Raw genomic sequence first — 22682 nt, forward strand, 5'->3', positions numbered from 1 at the left:
ATTCGAAGCAAAATCGTCTGCCATTAGACTCAGGTTATTCAGAAGTTTTCGAACAGGCGTTAAGTGCACACAAAAACGAAACGAGTAAAAAGGAAAAAAAACCTTTTTTTTTTTTTTAATAAGAAAAAATATCTTCCTATTTTGTGAGATCTAAGTGTCAAAATTATCAAAATCATATAAAAAAAAGTTTTGAAATAAATTTTTTTATTTTGTTATAAAGAAGAAAAGGAATTTAGTGCATAACTCGATAGGGAGAAATTTTGAAATTAAACGAAAATGGTTTACGAAAGTGGATTTAGTACCCGTAGAACCTACTCTACCAGGCCTGTTGTTACATCGTACTCTGTAACGGTAAGCGTTAAAAAAACAAATAAAAATTAATTCACTTAATATAATAATAAAATATTAAAATTGAATTAAAACTGAAGTTACATTTTAAAGAAAACAACCTTTTTAATCATAGAATAGAAAGTGTAGTGTGGTCTTCTTTTAATCCAGTTCCCTATATAAGCCTTTCGCGGCAAAGAAAAATGTGTTGAAATTATTTTCATAAATTATTGAAAAGCGAAAAAAAATAAAAAACAAAGTTTAAATTAAAAAAATCCTGCCTAACTCATAATGTGCATATAGAACATATGGAGCCGTGTGCAAAATATACGATAAATATGAAAAAGAATTTTGACACAATTTTCTTAAAACGGAAAAAAGTTATTTTTACATTATTTTGAGTAAAGAGAAAATAATTTTGTGTATTTTGATTTTCTTTTTTTTTGTCTTTTATTTTATTGCACGTTTGGAGTGCTTTCATGTCTGCACCACTTGCTGTCTACTGCACATTAAATTTTGTTTTCTACAGTTTGCAAAAATTAGAAAAAAAAAACTTTACAAACAGCGGAATTGAAACAAGTTTGAAATAATTTGAGAGGAACAATGTGTTTTTCGTTTCATTTAAATCTCGTCAATGTATCGCATTATCAGAACCATAGAAAAAATTTCGATTAGTATGTTTGTTGGTTGGTCTGTCCGGAGGTTTTCTTTTATTCTCATTGGATTTCTCAATGCAAAGAAAGCCGAAGAAGCTTTATTCTAGTTTGGGTCCACATAAATACTTTTGATCAAAACCGATATAGTATGTCTGCTGGTTGGTCTGTCCGGCGGTCCTCCCTTATTCTCATTGGATTTCTCACTACAAGGAAGGCCGAAGAGCCTTCATTCTAGTTTAGGTACACAAATCAAGTTTGATGTGCCTAGCAAAGCGCCTCTGTCAGCACGCCTAAATTCCTACAGAACTAAGAAGAGAAAAGCTAAATAGCCTTTTTTTCTGTATAAAATATTATTCGGAAAGCCTTGGTTGCTGCTGATTATCGTATTTTTAGTTCTAAAATTTATTTCTTCGATCTAAATGGCTTTCTTAAATATTTCAAGTTTTTATATATATATATGTACTGGAGTTTCTATGCAAAATTCGCTTTAAGGCGAATATAATTTTTTAACTTCTTTTTTTATTGTATACAACATCTAAGCATCTCAGCAACTTTTAGAATAGTAAAAATATGCATAGGTAGAACGAGATATTTAGTCTATATGCATTCACTTTTCTTATAAGTATTTAAGTAGGTATGAAATGGCTAATTGCCAAATTAATTGTAAAATTCGAAATCATTTGCAGGAGAAAACTGTAATGGAGAATAGTTTAACATTAGTTGACATATGTGGTCGAGTCTAATTAAAATATAAATAGTATATATATCCCTAGTACCAGAAAATTTTTTCAATTTTTTGTTAAAAAAAAGCAAATCTTGATTGATAAAAGGAGACATAGATAGATAGATAGATAGAGAGAGAGAGAGAGAGAGAGAGAGAGAGAGAGAGAGAGAGAGGGAGAGAAAACTGTAAATACTTCCTTCGCCTGAGTGGTTGAGTAGGCGAAGTATTTCCATTTACAATACAATGGTCGTGGGTTTAAATCTCAAGTGCGGTAGACTTTTCAATAAAGCCGATAGCTTCAAGATGCTAGCCCTTCAAGAGCTTAGTTTTAAAATTTATTTCTCTGGCTTAGTTAATAGCAATAGTAATAATTATCATAAAAACAAAACTGGACTTAAGACGATTCTTGGATTATGGGATAGTGCTTTACATTAGTGGAAAATTGACATTTTCCATTAGAAAATTACTTAGGCTCTGATGGATACCCTTGCAAGTTCGTTATTTTTTCATAAATGTGATGAATTTTTTTATATTTTTTTTTGTTATGAAAGCACAATAGATGCGTTTCCAAATGTGTTCGATTGAATGGACAGCACGAAATATATGTAAGCTAAGTTTCAATACTTTATTTATGGTAAACATGATTTTTTTTACAATATTGGTATAGAAAAGATTCAAAGTGGAAAAAAGGTGGAAGATTTTAATAGATGGGCAGGGAGAGGATCAAACAGATAAACGAGATTGTTGAGAAGCACATGACTCTATTGTTCACATTGATCTAGTTCTAGGTACTACAGCGCTGCCAATGTATTGATGGATAACATATAACCATCTTAAAAGAACTGAATTGTTTGTAAAAACAACAGGATTTTTTTTTCAAAAAGTTTGTCACCTCGATTGTATGGGGCTTCAATCAAACCAATATACTGTCGCGATAATATTAAAAAGAAGTAGAAAACTAGTAGTGATAACATCCAGTTCCTACAAATTCAATTCATCAACAACTTTCTCTCACACAGCCGCTATGCTCTCTTCTGTACATGGGACAATTGAATATTATTTTTACTAACCATTACAATGACCTTAAATTGCTTTCAGAAAATCAAAATCAAGCAAAGTTTTACATGAACGTAAAGCGATGTTTTTCTTTAAAAAACACATTAAAAAAAATTGATATTGAATGTCGCTGTACTATCGTGACATAACCTCAGAAATAATTTATGAGAAAAGAGAGTTACTCTACTTAGAATAAGAAAAGAACCCTTTCAAATACGTTATTTTTGCCCGTAAGAATGAATATAGTAGTACCAATTAAAATTATTTTATGATGGAGCACCATCAACAAATTAAGGAATATAATTACTACACCCGACGGAAAAATTAAAACGTTATGGGTACCAAATCACATCGGTTTATTGGGAAATGGGCAGGCTGATCCAGCGGCTGCTTCTGCTCCTCTAATTATGGATGACGACATGGGAAATTTGGACCTTCAAAGATACATTGGAAGAAGAGTTAAAGAGAAAATTGCAGAAGGAAATTTACAATACCATCACCAACACTACTCTTCCATTAACCCTCAATTAAGTCCACCTTTATATCCAACAAATGTTGAGAAAACCAAGATCCAAACATTTTCGAGAATTCGCCTTGGTCATACAATTGCAACTCACCATCTTTCCCTGTTATATGGGAAGTGGGTGAACTATTTTCAATAGCATTCGTTCTTGATTGCAAAACGCGTCAGTTTACCAAATGTTATCGAAATATCCCACGGAATGCGAATTGTAAGTTGAACGCAAGGATACATAGACAGGCAGACAGTATAGCAACAATTTCGCAATATATTTGGAAGAGTGCGACCTGTAAGTCGAATAAAAGAATACATGGACAGATAGGCAGACAGAGGGACAGACAAGCTAAGAATCATTTTCTGAATCGATCGGTATAAGAAAAGTTGGGTCTGTCTCAAGTCTTTCTGAAAAAGAATATTTCGACAATCAAAAGAAATCAAAAATCGATTTCTGATTTTTTTTATCATAATAATACGTCGGTAAATCATTTAGATTATATTTTGCTACACTTTTAAAAAAATACCAAGAACAAAAAAATGTAAAACTTGAATATAATTACATATATAAGCATAAAGAGCTTGAGAATATTTCATGTCTGTCTCTTCTTCTAAAATAATCAAATATTTTTATGCACATTCAAAATAAATTTTATGACTAATAAACTTTATGACACTGATTTATATGATTTATAATTAAAAGACAAAAAAACGAAAAAAAAAAAAAAACGGAATGTCATTATTTATATAAGTGTATTTCATTTTTGACCAACATTTTCTCTTTTCAAAATTATTTCATTTTATTTATTTTAAGCTTATTGAGAGAAAACATTTCAAGGTTAAATTATTATTATTATTATAATATTAAAAAAATTGCAGGTATTCATAAAATTTATCTAAAGAATATCTTTTTTATACATAATTCAGTTGTTCCTCTGTAAAATCCGTTGCTTAATCATAAAAGCATACGAAAATCTAACAAGAATCTGAAATTCATTTTGGATTGAAATTCACCACACACTGTGGTGTATAAAAAGACAAGAAGAAAATATACTCTCTTTGCTTGAGAGAGAATGGACGTACTTTTCAATTAAGAAGCTAATTAAGAAGAAGAAGTGTAAGAGGAAAGAGGAAAAGTTTCTTTTAAAAAAGGTGTCGTTTATCTAAACTCTCTCTATGGTCAACTAACGTACTTAAAAAACCGTGTCGGAAAACTGAGAGGACATTCCTTTACGGCAGCATGCTTCCCTGGTACAAATATCTTTAGACAAAAAAAACAGATAACAAGCGATTATTGATTTAAAAGCTAGTGGAAGAAGTTCAAGTTCCAATAAGAAATGCCGTTTTCCTCTTAGCGAAGCAATTTTCTGATCCAATGTATTCCAATCTTATTATTATTATTATTGGCCTAATTGGCCCAGCCAACTCGCCTCCTTAACCGACGTTTTAATCTCCTGCTCATAACTGTCGAGAAGAAAAATCTTTTGTATCTCGTTGAATATTTTATATAATTTTTCCCGCAGAAAAGATGCGAACAATTTAATTATTTACCTCTTGTTTTATTTCTAGCTTTTATTTATGAACTCATTTGTTTTCCGTTTATAATAAAACGGAAGACAATATCCTAGGAAGTTTCGCATTACTTTGTTGTCGACATGGATGTACTACCGACATAGTTGATTTTGATTCATTTTGGCTATGCTAGTGGATAGAAAAGAAAAGAAAAATTTCGTTGAAAACGCTTCAATTAATTCCAGGATAAACATATTATGCAATGGGTATAATTGAAAGGGGAATATGAGCGCTTGATATATAATGATTTAAATTAAAATATATCCAGGGAACAACTAAATCAAAAGGTCACATATTGGCTTTAATAAGATTCAATTATAATGTTTGAATTTTTATGAAAAAGCTCTGCGAACATTCTCTTCGGCCCATTACAGTTACATAACCTGTTTTTCAATATGACCAATTCACCACCCAGGGAAAGTTCCCTATTCATGTAACATGATGATGTTTAGGAAGAAGTAAGGAAGGCGGAAGAGGTGTGGAATGATCGTAGCCTAGTGCATGCATGCCTAATGTTAAATCTTTGCCGACTGGGCTTTCACTGTGGCTATCACCAAAGTAAATTCTGCCAGCCCTTGAGTTTTGAACCCGTGAACCCTGACTTGGTAGTCACGATTCTTACGTACGCGAACATTGACTTCACAATCGCGGCTACTCATGCGAATCTATGTGAAATTTAACTTCTTTACGTGCGAAAAGGTGAAGAAGTTTTAGAAATTGTTGAAAATCTCAGGCATTTTGGAATTTAAGCAAAGAATCATTTCTTGCAGTTTAACTGATGTATTTTCAAATGAAGCTTTTTTTCTTTAAATTAATGATACGTATTTGTATGAAAGAAAACTTAGAAAAATTTAGAAAATGGAATTTTCTCATTTCATCATCAACTATTTAATATTAAATTGTTTACCATAAGTAAAGACGTAAAGTATAAACAAATGTTATCTTCTGTTTTATATCTGTAGAAACGATTTGTTGCAGATATGTTGCTGTCAATTATACATATTTATTAAATGTTTTATAATCTAAACATACTTTTCCGGGTCAATTTGGCCAGATCAACTTGGATTTTTCTTTATTTGCTTTCTTTTTTTTATTTGCTTAAAAAAAGCAAAAAAACATATTTGTTGTTGTGCTTCTATTTTGTAATGCAAGATGCGCGCGCACAGCAATGTCTATAAATAAAATTTTCTGAAAGAACTTTTTCGTTCTTCTTTGTTTTTTTCAATATTTTTTTTTTGGAAAATGAGAGAAAATATATATATACGTATAGAAGTAAGACTAAGTAAAAGAAGAACGTATGCATGGATACGTTAAGATGTTTGCCGTCTTGAGAAAAATCTTTGGCACAAAGTTTACGCTTTTAAATTAATATGTAAATGACGGAAATTACATATACTCACGCATATATGCTTTATGTGTGTGAAAATTTAAAACACTTACAATTTATATTCGGAAATATATTTCATAAATTTTTTAAAAAATAACTCGATGTAGTTTGGATTGAAATTTAATTTTTTTTAAAATTAAATTAAACTTAAAATATTAAAAGATTTTTTTTTAAATATTTTATTCTTAAGAATAACACTTTTTTCTAACGGCATATTAAATTTATTTGTACATGTGTATAGAAATTATAATTATTATTTTTATTCAAAAATTTCATGTTATAAAATATATTTATATTATTTTTAAAGTTTTCGAGTAATTTTGTACCCTACATCACTTTGGCAACACCCACAAAGATTTGGGATAGATGTACCGGTTCAGAATCGGGATTTAAGATTATTTGTCCGTCTGTCTGTGTCGTTTGACTGTATTCAACTTGCAGAATGGAATTTTTGAAATCTTTTGGTGAGATTTGGTACACTGACGTGCTTTGGCCTAAGGATGAATGCTAACGAAAATGGTTCAGATCGGATCACTTTTTCGACCACTTCCCACATAAAACTTTATTTTCCAAAGGTTTTCATATATAACTGCAGGATGGCGGAGGATATTTAAGGCTGGAATACGATTCACTCTAGTGTTTTTACTTGATTAAATTTCAATTTTATCTGGTCAGCCACACGTTCTCTGCATCCGAACGGCAAGGCTGTGGTGGCGGTGGTGGTAGTTAGGAATAATTCCATGTAGAGAACGGGAAAATTTGTTTACGGAACACATATTTTTACATTCATTATAAAAATTATGTTAATTAAGACAACTATTTGTAAAGTATAGGAGCAGAAATTTATTGCAATAATCTCCTTATTCTACGTATACTCTTAATAATCAGGAATAGCGTAAATCATTTAGCAAAGTTTGATCATCTTCATGCTTATGATGCTTATAAAGAAAAAGATTTTAAAATTCCGCCGAAAAATTTAATAGAACTGGTAACAATCTGGTCTTTACTTCTATGGCTTTTTCTTTATGCTACTAATACCTGCGCTGCTCAGATCTTCCGCTACTTACATTATTTATTAGTTTTTTTTTATGCTTTATCTACAGCATGTCACTCTTCGGATTACCTTATGCCCTGAGTATGCTATGCTTTTGCAATAATTTATAACATACGGAGTAAAACGCTTAGAGCATGTTATGACTTTTTTTATTTAAAATTTTTTTTTCTTTGCGAATTGCACTGTTTTTTTGTAATGAAGAGAGAGTTGATAGAATAATGATAAATAAAGCATATACTGAAGTAACAAAAAAGGGAAATATATTTAAAAAAAAGATGTCACAGGCTCTACAGGCCTATTCTATAGTCGGTGTGAATTTAATTATACAAAAGAAAGACAGCATATTTAACGTACAAGTCTATAGCTACAGCGTTGTGCATGAGATTTTAGATATATTGAGTTTTTTTGTTATTGGGCAGAGTTTGAGTGAAAAATTTCAATCTTGGACACAAGAAAAAAGCGCTTCTTTGTTAATAAAAAATGGTTATAGTAACTTCTCGAAAATCCGCCAGGTATCGTAAAAAAACTGTGAGTGGAAGCTATAAGATTTGTAGGAAAATCCTTTTTTTCCCCAATGCCATAAAAATGATTTGATTTATACTCGAAACCGTCCGTAGACGGAGGGAGACAAGGCACTCAGGCAAAAAACCATTTCTACAAATGGGTCCACAAATGGAAGCACGAACTCAATGCATTGTTTATGTTTATATATATGCAATAGTAGTACAATTTGTGGTATAACCGCAGCTAGAATCGAGCCCTAGTTTTCAGGCTGATCTCCGGACAACCTAACCGCTAGACTATACGCTACAAGGCAGGGTTTTAAGACAATTTTATTTAAGCAGAACATTTCCTTTAAATATTATACAAAAGACTTATGAATAAGCAAATAAAATGGTGTACATTGATAGGCTGTCCGCGTTGATGTCGTGTTCGAGGCTTAGCGGGGAAGCTATTATTCGCATTTTTTTCTTAGAACTAATAAAGTTTCTACAATATTTAAGAATTGTGTAAAAACTATTGAAGAAAGTAGGAGGAGGTATAAATTTTTGAAATGCTTAAAAAGTCGTCTTTCCAGGTGTAGCTAATCGTAGCGCCATATTGCATCTATTTTGAGGGCATTGGATAAGTTGACAGATACCGACTTACAAGTGCAGATGAAAGGAATTTTCAATATAATCTTACAACGACTACAGGCACGTTCAAAGCCAATAAACCACTTTTTGAGCTTGACAGGTCGTATGGATAGCCGAGTAAATAAGTCAGTCTTCACGGGTCCAAGTCGAAAGTTAGAGTTTACGTTTTTGTCGTAGTTACAGTGAGTGCTTAATCGGCACAACGCACTACAATTACCCAACTCAACTTCTCTTCTCTCTTTTCTAACCATAACCGCGTTACATAAATAGAGGACATATTCCGAGTCATTGGCCATTAATAAAAAAAAAAAGTGGAAACTTTGCCTTGAAATTTCATTCAAGTATTCTCCAATCATTTACTACGCCAGGAAAATGTTTTTCAACGATTTTTGCCGAGAAAAGTCCGCTTACAAAGAACCTTTTGCAAGTCTTTATAGGGCGAATAGACGTAACAACAGTTAGACTTAATCCATTTTCAATAGCTTTAGTCTTGCGACGAAATTTGATGTAAACTTTTCGAAAATATGTGACCAATAAGTTGCAGACACATGGACAGGAAAGCATAAATCAATTCAGAAAATGACTCAGGATCAAAAAATGGAAGAAGGAACCATTGAAAGTGTTTTTAGATGTTGCTTACATCCGCCCGGCCTTAAATTGGGCCCCATAGCACAGTTAGTATCTAAGAATTATTTTTTATAATATTTTTGAAAAAGTATCTTTATCCGTCTGCAAACCACGTTGTGCTTACGAGAAAGCAATGAAAAGCAAGTGGTGGGTATCTACAGGTATTCGGTAGAAGCCGAATTCCGCTTCCAACTATTTTTCTTTCAATTATAGAATAACTTTTAACATTTTTTTTTTTGCAAAAAATTTGAATTTATTAAAATTGTACAGACATTTAAAAATAAGCAAAAAAAAAAATTTTTTTTTTGACTAAAGTTTAACATATTACACACATGTTCCAATACTTACCACCACACTGCGCGCAATTAAGATATTTTCTGTACATAAAATACAATACAATGCATACGTTTACGGATTATGTACTATATAAATTATATATATCTAAGACCGCAAATGTTTTTTGTGCTCTTAAACATAGCTGTAAATATTTAAGGCAATTTTTTAAAAGTTTCCCTGCAAGACGAAGCGATAAAGTGAATGAATGTATCTGTCATCTGTTTTTAAGCTTTAAGTAATTGAATGTGTAAAGCAATGCTTTTGTATGCACGATGCTTACTGCTCCTTGTTATAGTTAATACAAAATCTATAAAAGCAAACTTTCTTTTGCGGCTGGTTAATATCAAACATATTTCCCTCTATATGGGCATTACAGACTAGAACACCAATTGACTGGGAAAAATGTCCATATGTACCGAGGCCATCGTTAATAACGGATCCAATTACCGCTTTCGGCCAATATCGGTCAGAGCGTAATAAACGGCAAACTTCAATACTGGATCCTATAAATCGAGCCGCTATAAGGCCCGACTATGAAGTTCTACATCAACCTATTAAACCATATATACCGGCACGTGATAAAAATCGTGAACGCATATTAAATATGGTTCGTCAACACATCGATACGGTGGACGTTGGTGGTAATACGGCAGCACGTACATCGCGCGACAGTTTAGATATAGTGTTGCCACGTAAACATCGTGCTGCTTCTGAATCGTTACCGATTAAACGTGAAACATATCGTAATGAGAAATCTGGTGCCCTCGTTACCAGATACATTTATTAATAACAGCTTCTACGTTTTTTCTATATATAATACTTTTAATTTAAAAAAAAAAAAAAAAAAAAAAAAACGAAAAACGAAAACATATTTTTTGAGTTCCTTTGCTCTTTTTTGATGTTTCTCTTTGCTGTGACCAGTAGTGCAAATTTGTTTTTTTTTTTTTTTTTTTCAATTAACGTGAAATTCAAACATGTTTCAATTTCCTTACCTATCGTAGATTAAATTTCAAAAGATATTTTTTTTATGGGGTTTTTGCAATGACTACTTCTATCGTATCAACGTAAGAACGCGTTATCAATGAAAGGCAATACAGCAAGTCGGCTCAATTACAATTGAAGATTGAGACATGAGGTGTTTACCAAAAGAAAGTATGTAAAGCATTCATGGAATAGTTTGTAGTTTTTAGTTTGCTTTTCTTCTTTTTTTTTATTTGAGTGATAGATTGATACCTTTTTTTAATTAGTGATAATATAGAGAAATATAAAAAAGAAAAATTTATTTTACTTAAAAAATTCGCAGACTCCTCGCTTGGATCTTGCCACAGATCGACCAGGCAGTCATCGCACGCATGGTACTTCCGATTATTCGTATTCGTACAAATCATCGGTAGAGAAGAGCAATTACGATTCCAGTAATCCCTACTCTTATCGGCCGGAACGTTCATCATATCAGTCTTCATATGAATCTTCGGCTCGCAGCGGTCCCGGCGGTGCTTACAATTACTCCACTGAACGTACAAGTACCACAGGCGGTGGCCCAGGTGGTTACAGTTACTCGTCGACTACATCTGGCGTATTGCCCGGCGGTACACGTTATCGTCACTACTCGTACCGTGTCTAAGCCTCTATTTGCAATCATTAATTAATGCATCGTTATCGTCAGCAACAACTTGATGCCCGCACACTGATTGCTTTAATTTCTTTTTTTTTTTAATTTTTTCTCTTATATCGAACATATATGTGTTTTATACTAACCCACGCACACACTTTTGTAAATCATATGTTTCCCGTTATACCATATCTATGGACAAAAAAATCAAAAAAAAAATTTTTTTTAAATTTTTTTAGTTTATAGTTGTTTTTTAACTCCGTTCTTTGCGATGGTTGAACTAACTTTTGCAACAATTAAAATTAATATATCATTTAGAAAGTAAAACCACAATGTTTATAAACCTGCAAATAAGTGATTTATAATTTAAAACACACACACATATTTGTTATCTAACTATTAATGAATCAATAAAGTTTTTCTTTTACTTAATACACATTTTTTTATAATTCTTCGAAAAATTCATTGAGTTTTCTAATGGTTCTGGTAATGCGATATGACTTAACCCTCGATAATCTCAAATGATTAGTAGCAAACGGAGTTTCACTATGAATTTTGATTAGAATTGAAATTTGTGAAAGTTCCATAGGGCTTACATAGCGAGGATCGCCTTCGTGTATTTGATTTTTTTATTATTTATTTTTTTAATTCTTTTTTTAATAATTAATCATTTATTAGGTCTACTTTTTTTTCAACAGACGTTAAATGAACGATTTTGATTACCGTTAGATATAACTGTAAAAGAAAAAAAACAATATGCAATCAATTTAACAAATTTTTTTTTTTTAAATGATTATTTGAATTTTAGTATCCTGTTGTAACAAAGGTCTCACGTGTAAGTATTTGGAATATTTTATGTTGTATTATTCTACATGCACTTCATTTATTATCGCCTCTCTCTCGCTCGCTCCTTACCCTACACATATGAACATTAAACATATTCGCATTCATTCACTTTTCTTAAAGATAACCCTTGGACTATAGTCACTACGCTTGTTAAAGTGAAATCTTAGTTATGAAACGCTACAGGTGGGCCACTCAGATAACTGCTCATCACAATTAAGTCACTATATGGGAAGACTGATACACAGATTTATGATAGATACGAAACGCTTTAGTGAGCCACTCATCTAACGACTCATCAATTTAAGTCACTGTATGGGAAGATAGACAGACGGACAGAGACGGTTAGAACAAATTAGAAAGTGATTCTGAATCGATCGGTATAATAAAACGTGGGCATATGTCAAGTTTTTTGTTGGCCACAAGTGATGTAGGGTCTAAAAATCAAAAAGAATCATAAAAAACATAAACTGTTCTGTATATCTTGAGTCCATATCTTTTCAGTAAATTATAACAAATTGGCTTTAGACTCTACGTTCATTGCACCTCTTTAACTTGACGACGTAGCTTCATGTATATGTCATTTGATTTATATATATGTAAAATGAAAATAATATATGAAAATAACTTAAATTGTTACAGTCGTCGAATGGAGCCATTACATACTTTACACCACTGCGTGCACTGTAATCCAAAGATGCGAGTTTTTTGAAAATTGTCAATTTTATTTTTATCGTTTAGTGTAGAATGACGGTTTGACTAGTTTCGGATATTTTTTGGAACCTCTCCTACAGAAGAGTTTTTCAACGAACCGCTTTCAAACCTTTGGATTTTGTAAAAATCCTATTAAATAGTTGACCTTCAATTGCAACGGGTAGAGTAACGGACTTTGCGATTTTCTAACTTGATTCCTTTTACACTTATTTCCATTTTGACATAATCATTGCTTTCGTTACACTCCAAGGACGCCTCGTATCGCCAAGTTAGTCGATTGAGAAAGAAGAAGATCATATTAGACTTTCTAAGACATATGTGTGTATGCATTTCATCAAACACGGTTTCTATTTTTCGTTACATTCTGTTACATGAGCAATCTCATCCGTTTGAATCGCAGTGGGACAACATGTTCGCTATAGGAAAAACTTACTTCACTCTTGTTCTTTGTCCTTTTAACGATAAACTTTACAAGATTACAAAGCACTTGCTACAATATTCGTTATAATTTATAGCAACGAACCCTTTTGCGAGATTAGAATTTAGAATTAGAACTTCATCAATCCTCGTATCAACTGGAGGTATGTTTGCACTAAAACCACTTTGCGGATGTCCCAGAATTTGGAATCTTTTTCTTTCTTTTCCCGTTAAATTACTATCAAACATCCTAATAAAAATATTCATCTATACTCTTTTAAAATCATTGCGGGATATAGTTCTTTAGAATCTTTCAACTTTCATTCATATTAATGCGTCATTTCACTTCACTATCATCGTCAGCTGTTATTGTTGTTCTCTCAGACGTTTGATAAAATGCACATAATATAAAAAGCAAAAACAATTTGTTAGGTATATAAAACAAGTTATCCTATCTACTCGACCACTTCTTATACTCGTGGAAGTCGTGTGATCGCATCGCCTGTTCGAATTGTGACTTCCCCAGCTCGAGTTTATACACGTGTTGTACGCAGTCCGTCACCAGTGCGCGTGGTACGCACAACTCGTGTTGTCACAACGCCGGATCGTTATAGTTCTTCGTACACTTACACCTCACCAACGTTATATTCTTACGCTTCTCCTTATATACCACCAAGTTATGTCTCATCATATGTGCCATCAACTTATGTTTCGTCTTATACACCATCCTCCTATGTGTACACGACTACCAATACACCATCCTATTACTACACGCCCATCTCACGCCTGTATACACGTTCGGTCACTCCAGTTAGAGTAACAACTTCACCGGCTCGCATTACACCTTCATATTTGAAGAGAAATTTGCCACTTTTTGGTTCGCGGGCCATAAGCAGTTATCTAGGCACTGAACCCTATACTGTAAGTTTTCGTTGTTTCTTTTTGTTTCTTGTTGTTGTTGTTGTTGTTATTATTATTGTTATTATTTTTGTTATTACCTCATTGCGATGCAACCTGGAAAATTTTAATTTAAAATAAATTTCATATAAATAGGTCTTCCACGATGAAGCTAATCGTATACGCTATAAAGCTCAATCATTGGCGCGTGATGTACATACACCGGTTACACGCTATTCACGCAGCACTACACCTTTCCCAGTCATCGGGTAAGTCTGTATAAGATTTAAATTTGTTAATCATTTCGTGAAGATGTTAGTGTTTCATTATGTGTTGACATTTTGTTTGTGACGTCTATGTACGAATAGCTATGAACCTACATCTAAGTTAGCTCTTGATGCCTATGTTTCTCGTATAACAAATCCTGTACGTCATGTTGCTAAAGAAGTGCATAAGATGTCCATGTATCCAGAGCCAGCTCGCAAATATGTCGGTATGTAAATTTCAATTTGCATAATCAAACTCATGGGTATATGTAAGATAACTAGCATACATATGTATAAGAGAGGATTTGTGGCGAAGCACATTTTTAAATGTGTTCTGTAAACAGTTTGCTAATAAACCACAATAATAATAATTATAATATAGTAATAATATAATAATTGTGCCTTGTTAAAATTTGAATAAAAGGTAAAAGCCATCTAGCATCCGTAAGGATATGCGGAAATAGATCTTATGATCTAAGAAGGCCCATGTTTGACTCGGATAGGTTACGTAATGATATTAATCTCCTATCCTGGTACTTGCGACACCCCACAGTTAAAAGTGAGAAAAAAGTAGAAGTAGATGAAAAAGTGGAGAGTGTCGATACAGGTAAGTATTTTAATTCGTTATACGAATGCATAAAAAATGTTTCATTTTATTTCATCATATGAACATTTGTAAATAATTTAAAGCGTTACATATTTTACCATAAAAATTTGTGGATTCAATAACACTTAAAAATAAATTAATATAAAATGCATTGGTTGAGCAAATATAAATAAAAAATTAAATGAATAAATAAATGTAATAAAGTAAATAATAATAACTCAAGTAAAAATCCTGTAATTCGACACGGTCCGCGATGAAATATTTTACATCAGTGCGCGTAGTACAGTTATCCTTAGTAGTCTTACTTAGCGAATGTCGTTATATGGGAAGTGGTCGAAGAAGTCGTTCGATCGAAACCATTTTCAACGGTATCCGTGATTGGGCCGCAACATGTCGGTGCGTCAAATTTCGTTAGAACTTTTCGAAAACACAAGTACGCAAGAAAATAATACAGACAACGGACAGACGGATGGACGGAGAGACAAACTTAGTTCAATTCAGACAGTCATTCTTGACAATACCTTAAAAAAAGCAACTTAAAACCGAAGGTAATCTGCTGAAGCATACATAGGGGAAATAGAGAGGATTTAGATACGAGTCAGGTGGTAGTGTATACGCAACAATATAATGACAGTAATAAATGAGTTACAAGTAATTGCTGCGCTTTGTTTTAAATCTTTATTTCATACACTTTAAAGTATAATTTCCCGTCGATTATTACAGTGACTTCTCATATTTTGTTACATTGTTACTATTTTGTTGCTATTTTGTTTCATTCAACTTACATGCACAGGGATGATAACAAGTTTGCCGTAAACAAAGTTTGCAAAAAACCTGACTGGCATATTTTGTCATTTTTCTTGGCCTCTACATGACTGCTTGCTTTATTGTGAAATGCGTAGCTTATCGTGAGTTTAAATATCAAAATCGTGAGCGTTATTTTCGCCGATATGTTGTAGGATATAAGAAATTTGCCTTCACCTTTGTCAAACATAAAATTAACTATAATGCTCTAATAGTTGTGAAGATCGCCGTAAATTTCACAAAGCTTGAGTTTCAGTTTTCATTTTGCTCTTAAAGGTGCTATAAATTTTGACTAGTTCTGCTAATTGAAAACAAATGTCAAATCATAAAACTATTTAGAGTGCCGGCGTTCTACTTGCTGTGGAAAAAATTTCCTAATAGTTTTTTATGAAAAAAGGGAAACTTCTATCAAGAGCATGAGAGAATAAAATAATTTCTTGAAGGTATTGTTCATCGTTAGCTACACACCTCCATCTTTCTGACAAAATCTGATTTCCATGATGAAAGAGCAGCGGATCTCTTGAGGCTTTCCAGAATGACAATTAGCCATCGATTGCAAGAAATTTCAATCAGAAGAAATAATACCTAACCTCGATTACAAAGATATTCGGCTTTAACAATTTTGTTCACGATTCGCATCAAGCCTTTTTGAGTTTCCGATAGAAGCAGCTCTTACTTCTACTTAAACACAAAAGACAACACTCTTCGCCTTAGGAGTTTTTGGGGCTGATTCGGATTTATATAATACCCTCGAACGTTATGTTGCGTATGTCGCTAGTAAGGAAACGTTCTACACATTTGGAAAGGTATTGGTCATGATTGATAGATAATAAATGTTACGTAAAGTTCTAGAACGGTATTTGTGCATATAGAAGTTACAATTTTATCGACTTTTACAAACAAGGTATTGCCAGTTCTTTAAAAAAAAAAAAATTGTTCCCTTTGAAATGAAATTTTACCGAAAGAATCCTCATCGCTTTTACAGCAAGCAGAAACATTATAGCGGTCCCTGGCTTAGCATGAGATACTGTACACCAACCTTCTGTTATTCATACAGCGATCTTTCAAAATAGGACGTTAAATGGATGGTAGTTGAAAAAGTGGTCCGATCCGAACTATTTTCCATAGTACCCGTTCTTATGGCCACAACACGTCAGTGTACTAGATTTCATCAAAATATCTCATGAAGTACGAGCCGTAAGTTGAACACAAGAATAGGTAGCCAGACGGAAAGCATAGCAAATTCCGCAATATATTTCGAAGAATGCCACCAGTAAATCGAACTAGAGAACACATGGACAGATAGACAGACAGAGGGATAGGCAAGATTAGAATGGTTTTCTGAATCGATCGGTACAAGAAAAGGTGGGTCTATCGGTGAGGTTGTGTCAGGATACAAAAGTTCATCAAAATATCTCAAATATAGCGGCCTATAGCTTGTATACAAACCTTAGATCTCAATCGATATAATAAGTTCTGCTTCCTTCTGGACACTGCGTAAGGCGTTGAAAGTTTTATGAAAATCATAGCTAAACAAAGAAGAAAATTATTGAATCCATAAATGAAGTATTAATTTTTCACTCCCTGTACTCACATTTGTGATTAACATTTCAAAGTTTTTCACTGATTTCTTTTGATCGAAATTTTTCAATTTGATTACTAACGTTAAACATTTTCTTCTTCTTTTTTTTTGTTTCTTATTCTATGATATCCCCGATTTTATGTAGTATGCGCTGCTGAGGTTGAAGCCTAACTGATACATATATATATATGTATTTATATGTATGTGTGTGTATGTGTTTTATCGAAAATGAAATTATTATTAAAATGTGTTCGATTTGCTTATTGTATTTATTTAAAAAAAAAAAAAGAAAATAATTTCCTATTAAATGTATCATTGTTTTCTCATACGAAAGCGCAACATATTACCACAAATGGTTTTTGTGGCTAAACATATACATATACATATAAGTAATACACGTTACTTAGAAAAAAAGAGAAAACAAACGACTAAAAAAAGAAAAGAAAAACAACAATCAAACAAAATATCTCATCATTTTCATTTCAAGCTTTACGAAAAATTTTTTCAAAATTATTTTTATGCATTTGATTTGTATTTTAAATATATATATACATAAATATATGTATATATGGAAAAAGTTATATGAAATATAAAACAGATTTACAGAAATATTTTGGGATTTATTTATTTATTTAATCATTATTATTTTTATTTTATTTATTTATTTTTGTTTCTTTTTTGTAAAGAAGACTTCTATGGAAAGAGACAGTGAATGATGAAATGAACGATATATATAAAACAGTAGAACATTAATGAAAATAATATACAAATGTATATGTAGCCGATTCGAAAATGAAAATATTTATCATTTACGTAAATAACATGTGTTTCCTTTCCTTGATTTGAGGGTCGTTAATAAACATCTTTGCTAGGCGTTTACATTACAAGTGGGTGGGTGTTTTCTTTTTTCTACATTTCTGTTTCTATTTCATTTTATTATCACAGTACTTTGAGCGGTATTTGCGCATTTTTCTTTTTTCATTTGGCGGGAAGGTGCATACAACGCCTGGTATGAATGAATGTTTTGTAATATTTATTAATCGATTATTCTAATTAAATGGCCTTGACCCATTTATTTTCCTTACCCTTCTGCCCGTTGGCTTTTCTACTTAGCATTGGCATAATTTTCTGTAAGGAAACAAAGTCCATAAATAATTGCCGTCAGTCTGTATCGGCTGTAAAGGGGGTGGACATGGAGGGTTTTTGGTATGTGTTTGTGTGTGTGTGTGTGTATTTGTGAAAAAATTTATTTAAACACATGTTCACATATATAATTGTATAGGCGATCATATTTTATTTAATACATTTCATTTATTATTATCGCCAACATATTTCTGATCGCCTTGAATACGTTTACGTTTACGTAGACGTGTTAAGGCATTAATTTGTAATATTTTTAATTTGCGCACTTTAATAAATTCCTCTATTTTTTATTTTTGTTTGGCATCAATTTATATCAAAAAAAAAAAAGAAAAAAAAGAGAAGAGCAAATTATCGTTCGCTTTACACGAACAAATCGCGTTAATATTTTGGCAAAATAAATTTTAAACTGCAAAAAATTATTTATAATATCAGACAGTTGTGTATATAAATCATATCAATTTGAATACGTTTTTTAATCTATAAAGTTTTTCTATATAAAATATGATCGATTGCGAAAACGAAATGTCGAAATGTAAATATTTATCGCAATTCATAATAAACGTTCATAAAAATATAAATATATATATCTTTTTATTCACGTTGACACATGTCATTTGTTTATATATACATGAGAAATAAATTTTCATGATTTATATTCAATGAAAAAGATTATCTTACTTTACTTATAAAACGATATGTGAAAACAAAGATTGATTTCTTCATTCATATAAATAATTAGTTTAGCATGAATTTCATATAACCGACGTCATCTCCGTTTTTGTTTTTCATATTTTATCTAAATAGGGAACATTTACACCCTAGTCTTTTAAATTTTAAGCCAATATCTGTTATGTCTCATTCTTGGTAGAAATATAATGAAAGTCTCGGTTTATTTGTATTCATATTAATCGCTTCAATTTTTTTTTTCTTTTTTTTAATATTAATTTTTCATCAAACGGGAGCATAATAAAATGCTTTAAAGCTTCAGTTTTCATAAGAAAGGAAAATGTGTTGAAAGTTCAGCTTTATCTTGAGATAGTTGGAGATTTTCATCTTTTGTGGGAGGGTAATGGCTATAACGAAGCACGAGCTATGCTTCTCACTGAAAGTATCAGTCTTTAGCTTTTATGCTCATCACCGAAGGTTGGGGGGTGTGTTCATGTTATCAAAGCATTTGCAACGTTCATAAGAAACCCTCAGAGACCCCACAAAGTATGTAGGCACGTAGGCATGTCCATCTGTCCGCCTACCCAACTGTGTAGTATTTGTGGTAAACATTCCTTCGTCCGGAAAATGAAGATATCCACTATAAACTTCGACAAGGTTTTGAAAATGACATCAACTGTTCAAAGGGCACCCCTACAAGTTCCCGCACGGCTGGATGCGACAAAACCTTTGCTTTCCGGGTTTTTTGCTTGTTGCTCATAAAGTACAACACATACACCATTTAAATTTTCACTTTCATTCTGAAAATAGAAAAAATCAACCGCGCCCACCCTATATTGAAGATTTTATATATTATATATATATATTTTATATGTTTATTTCTTTTCCTCGTTTCTGTTTTCGTCTTTCCTAGGCTAACGGTGATGGACCGAATATTATTTTCTTACTTGTTTATTTTAAATCCGTTTTGTCACTGACTTTCGAATAGTTCGCTAGTGTCATGACAAACGTGATATGACAACAAAGAATAACAAAATATTTGGAAGCTACCGTTAAAGCATTTTGTATACGCAGAGGATTTAGTAGTCGACCTGGCCCAACTGTGTACATAAAATTTCCTCTCCATCTTTGTCATAAAATGCCGAAGCGTATAGCTTATTGCCCATATAAAGGTTTCACAAGTCTTAGATGACAAGAGGTACGATAAATATACCCGCATAATTTTCATATCAAATCACTGCTATGTACCAAACTTCTTCGTAAAGAACTGGAAATGAAGTCCTGTTGTCATAGGAATGCTTAAAGTCTGTAAAGTATTTACATGTGGCCAGGCCTTGATGAAATGGTTCCACTCATTGGAAATCCTCTACATTCATCTGATAAATCAATATACTATTTTTTTACGGGTTATGGTCAGAAAATATTAAAGTTGGAAGTTGGAGTTTTTTAAATACATGTTTATATGGACGTCGTAGAGGTCGTGAAATTAAATCACAAATTTTCTTGCACCATTTCAAATGTCTCGAAAATAGTGACACGTAATAGCCCAAGCATCCATACCAGACAGATGAACGGACAAGAGTGCTTAAAACTATTCATCGATATAATAAAAAAAAAAGATCGACTTCAAGTTCTTCTGAGTATTGCATAGATCCGTGTAAATGCAAGACGCTGCCATCACAGGTAGTGCTAGGTGAAGGCAAAAATCACAGATAGGCAATTCCAATTACGGCTTGCATTTTCCTGCTAAAGAGCTTTGTTTATTGCCAAAGCAAATTAATATTCTGACGAAGCTAAGTGCAGCTTCGCACACTCAACCACACATTTGTGCTTGGGAGATTAACCTTTGCTTTCAAGGCGTGATTAGTCAATCACTTAGTTCATTTTTAATCATTTCGTTAAAAATTTCTTTCAAACATTATTTGCTTTAAAACAAATAAAATTAACATTAATTTACTTATGTCTATATATGTAAATATATTATCAACTTTGCTAATTATATCAATATCAACATGCAAATCCAAATATAGTATGTGGGCGCAAAGATTTGCTAAAATTTCATTCAGTCAATAACGTTAAACACGCAGGATCATTCTAGACAATCATGTAAGTATATAGAATACACATTTACACACGTATTTTTATATATGTATATATATACATATTGTTTTGTTTTAATTTCTTTAATAAACATAAAAAAAAACTAAAATGAAAAATCATTGTTCTCAATACAAGTAACAAAGAACTCATGATCAAAGAAATTGAATTTGTTTTTAGTTTTAACTTTCAATATTAATATTATTATGAATAATTAATAAAAGCAGATTTTCTTTAAAATAAAAATTTTTTCTATATAATGCATTTTTAGATCCTGATTTGGATCCTTATCGTCCTTCACGGAAATTTTCTGCGCCACGACCTCTGGAGGAACCCGAAGAAGATGAGGAAATGAAAGAGAAACAACGTTTACGTCAAGAACGTTTAATGACTTTAAACGAAGAAGTCTTGGACGTAGTCGAATTGGAGAAAAAGAAGGCACAACGTTTGGATGAAAAGAAACGTCGCGAGCAAAAGTAAAACGACAGAAAAAAAAGTATTTAGCAAAAACTTATTTAATTATTTTTCCGGATTGAAGAGCCTTGGAGGAAGAAGCTAAACGCAAGGCGGGAGAAGTTGCGGAAAAGAAACGAGCCGAAGCGGAACGCAAAGCCAAAGAAGCCAAACTAGCCGAAGAGTCTGCTCGTTTAGCCGAGGAAGAAGAAAAGAAGCGCGTAGCTGAGCTTGAAAGGCAAGCCGAACAAGACCTCAGAGCAGCCAAGGAAGCCGAGAAAAAGTATGTCAGTTGTATGTAAATCTAAGAAGAGAAACCCATATGTAACTATTTTTATATATAGGAAAAATTATATAACTTAAGGATGCAAATATATTTATGTTAATTTGAAAGTAGGAAAGTGTAGCCTGTTCTATCTTCTCTTTTCTAAATAATAAAAAAGATTTTATATGTAATGTTTCTTACGCTTTACAGAGCTAAAGAGGAAGAGGCGAAACGTAAAGCTGAGGAAGCGGAGGAGGCCAAAAAAGCCGAAGAAGCTAAGCTGCGTGAGGAAGCCAAAAAGGCTGAAGAAGCCAGACTGGCTGAGGAAGCAAGGTTAGTCGCAGAAGCCAAGGCAGCTGAGGAAGCGACACGCAAAGCCGAAGAAGCCGCTCGCTTAGCCGAAGAGCAACGTATACGCGAAGAAGAGCTCAGTCGTTTAGCTGAAATCGAGAAACAAGCCGCTGAAGAACAGGAAGCGGAACTGGCTCGCCAAGCAGCTGAACTAGCGGAAATAGCTCGTCAAGAATCCGAAATTGCCGCCCAAGAGTTGCAAGCCATGCAGCAAGAAGCTAAAGAAAAAGCTGTCGCCGAACCTGAGCAAACCACCACTGCCGCAAATGAAACTGCCGAGCCAATTGTCGAAGAACCTGTTTCGCCAACAACAGCAACAGTCACTGCCGGAGAAGAGATTTATCAGGAAGAGCCAATCATTGACTTGACAGTTAGTGGTGGAGATGCCGGTGATTATGATAACGATATGGAGAGTGAGGAAGCCGATGAAGAAGATGAATATGACGAGTAGTTCAACACTGTCGTTTGTCATCGCTATACACCTAAATACACCTAAGCACGCACACGAAATACACGAGAAACATGTATACGCAAATATCTCCACACCTATACACACACACACACACACACACACAC

General features: G+C 32.8%; 1 protein-coding gene across 6 annotated transcripts; it reads left to right on the forward strand.

Moving 5' to 3' along the window:
• Positions 1-22676, forward strand: LOC119640879 (protein anoxia up-regulated-like). 6 transcript variants are annotated; one of them, XM_038039167.1, is made up of 9 exons: positions 3-351; positions 11810-11836; positions 13408-13896; positions 14029-14141; positions 14241-14365; positions 14563-14745; positions 21309-21513; positions 21576-21773; positions 21966-22676. In XM_038039167.1, exons 1-9 carry the CDS (start codon positions 277-279, stop codon positions 22555-22557), a joined length of 2007 nt encoding a protein of 668 aa, XP_037895095.1. In that variant the 5' UTR covers positions 3-276; the 3' UTR covers positions 22558-22676. The 6 variants fall into 6 exon arrangements, 5 of the variants coding, with proteins under 5 accessions (XP_037895095.1, XP_037895097.1, XP_037895096.1 ...); XM_038039169.1 differs by lacking the exon at positions 13408-13896; XM_038039168.1 differs by lacking the exon at positions 14563-14745 and having other exon boundaries at positions 5-351.
• Positions 22677-22682: the final 6 nt, after the last annotated feature.

The sequence above is a fragment of the Glossina fuscipes genome, unplaced genomic scaffold, assembly GCF_014805625.2.
Source record: "Glossina fuscipes isolate IAEA_lab_2018 unplaced genomic scaffold, Yale_Gfus_2 128, whole genome shotgun sequence".
Taxonomy (NCBI): Eukaryota; Metazoa; Arthropoda; class Insecta; order Diptera; family Glossinidae; genus Glossina; species Glossina fuscipes.

Bases quoted from the DNA above. Each gene is read 5' to 3' on its own strand.
- LOC119640879 (XM_038039167.1), top strand. From the start codon at position 277: ATGGTTTACGAAAGTGGATTTAGTACCCGTAGAACCTACTCTACCAGG. The intron at 13,897-14,028 runs GTAAGTTTTCGT...TCATATAAATAG, and splicing joins TAGGCACTGAACCCTATACT to GTCTTCCACGATGAAGCTAA. The intron at 21,514-21,575 runs GTAAAACGACAG...TCCGGATTGAAG, and splicing joins AAGAAACGTCGCGAGCAAAA to AGCCTTGGAGGAAGAAGCTA.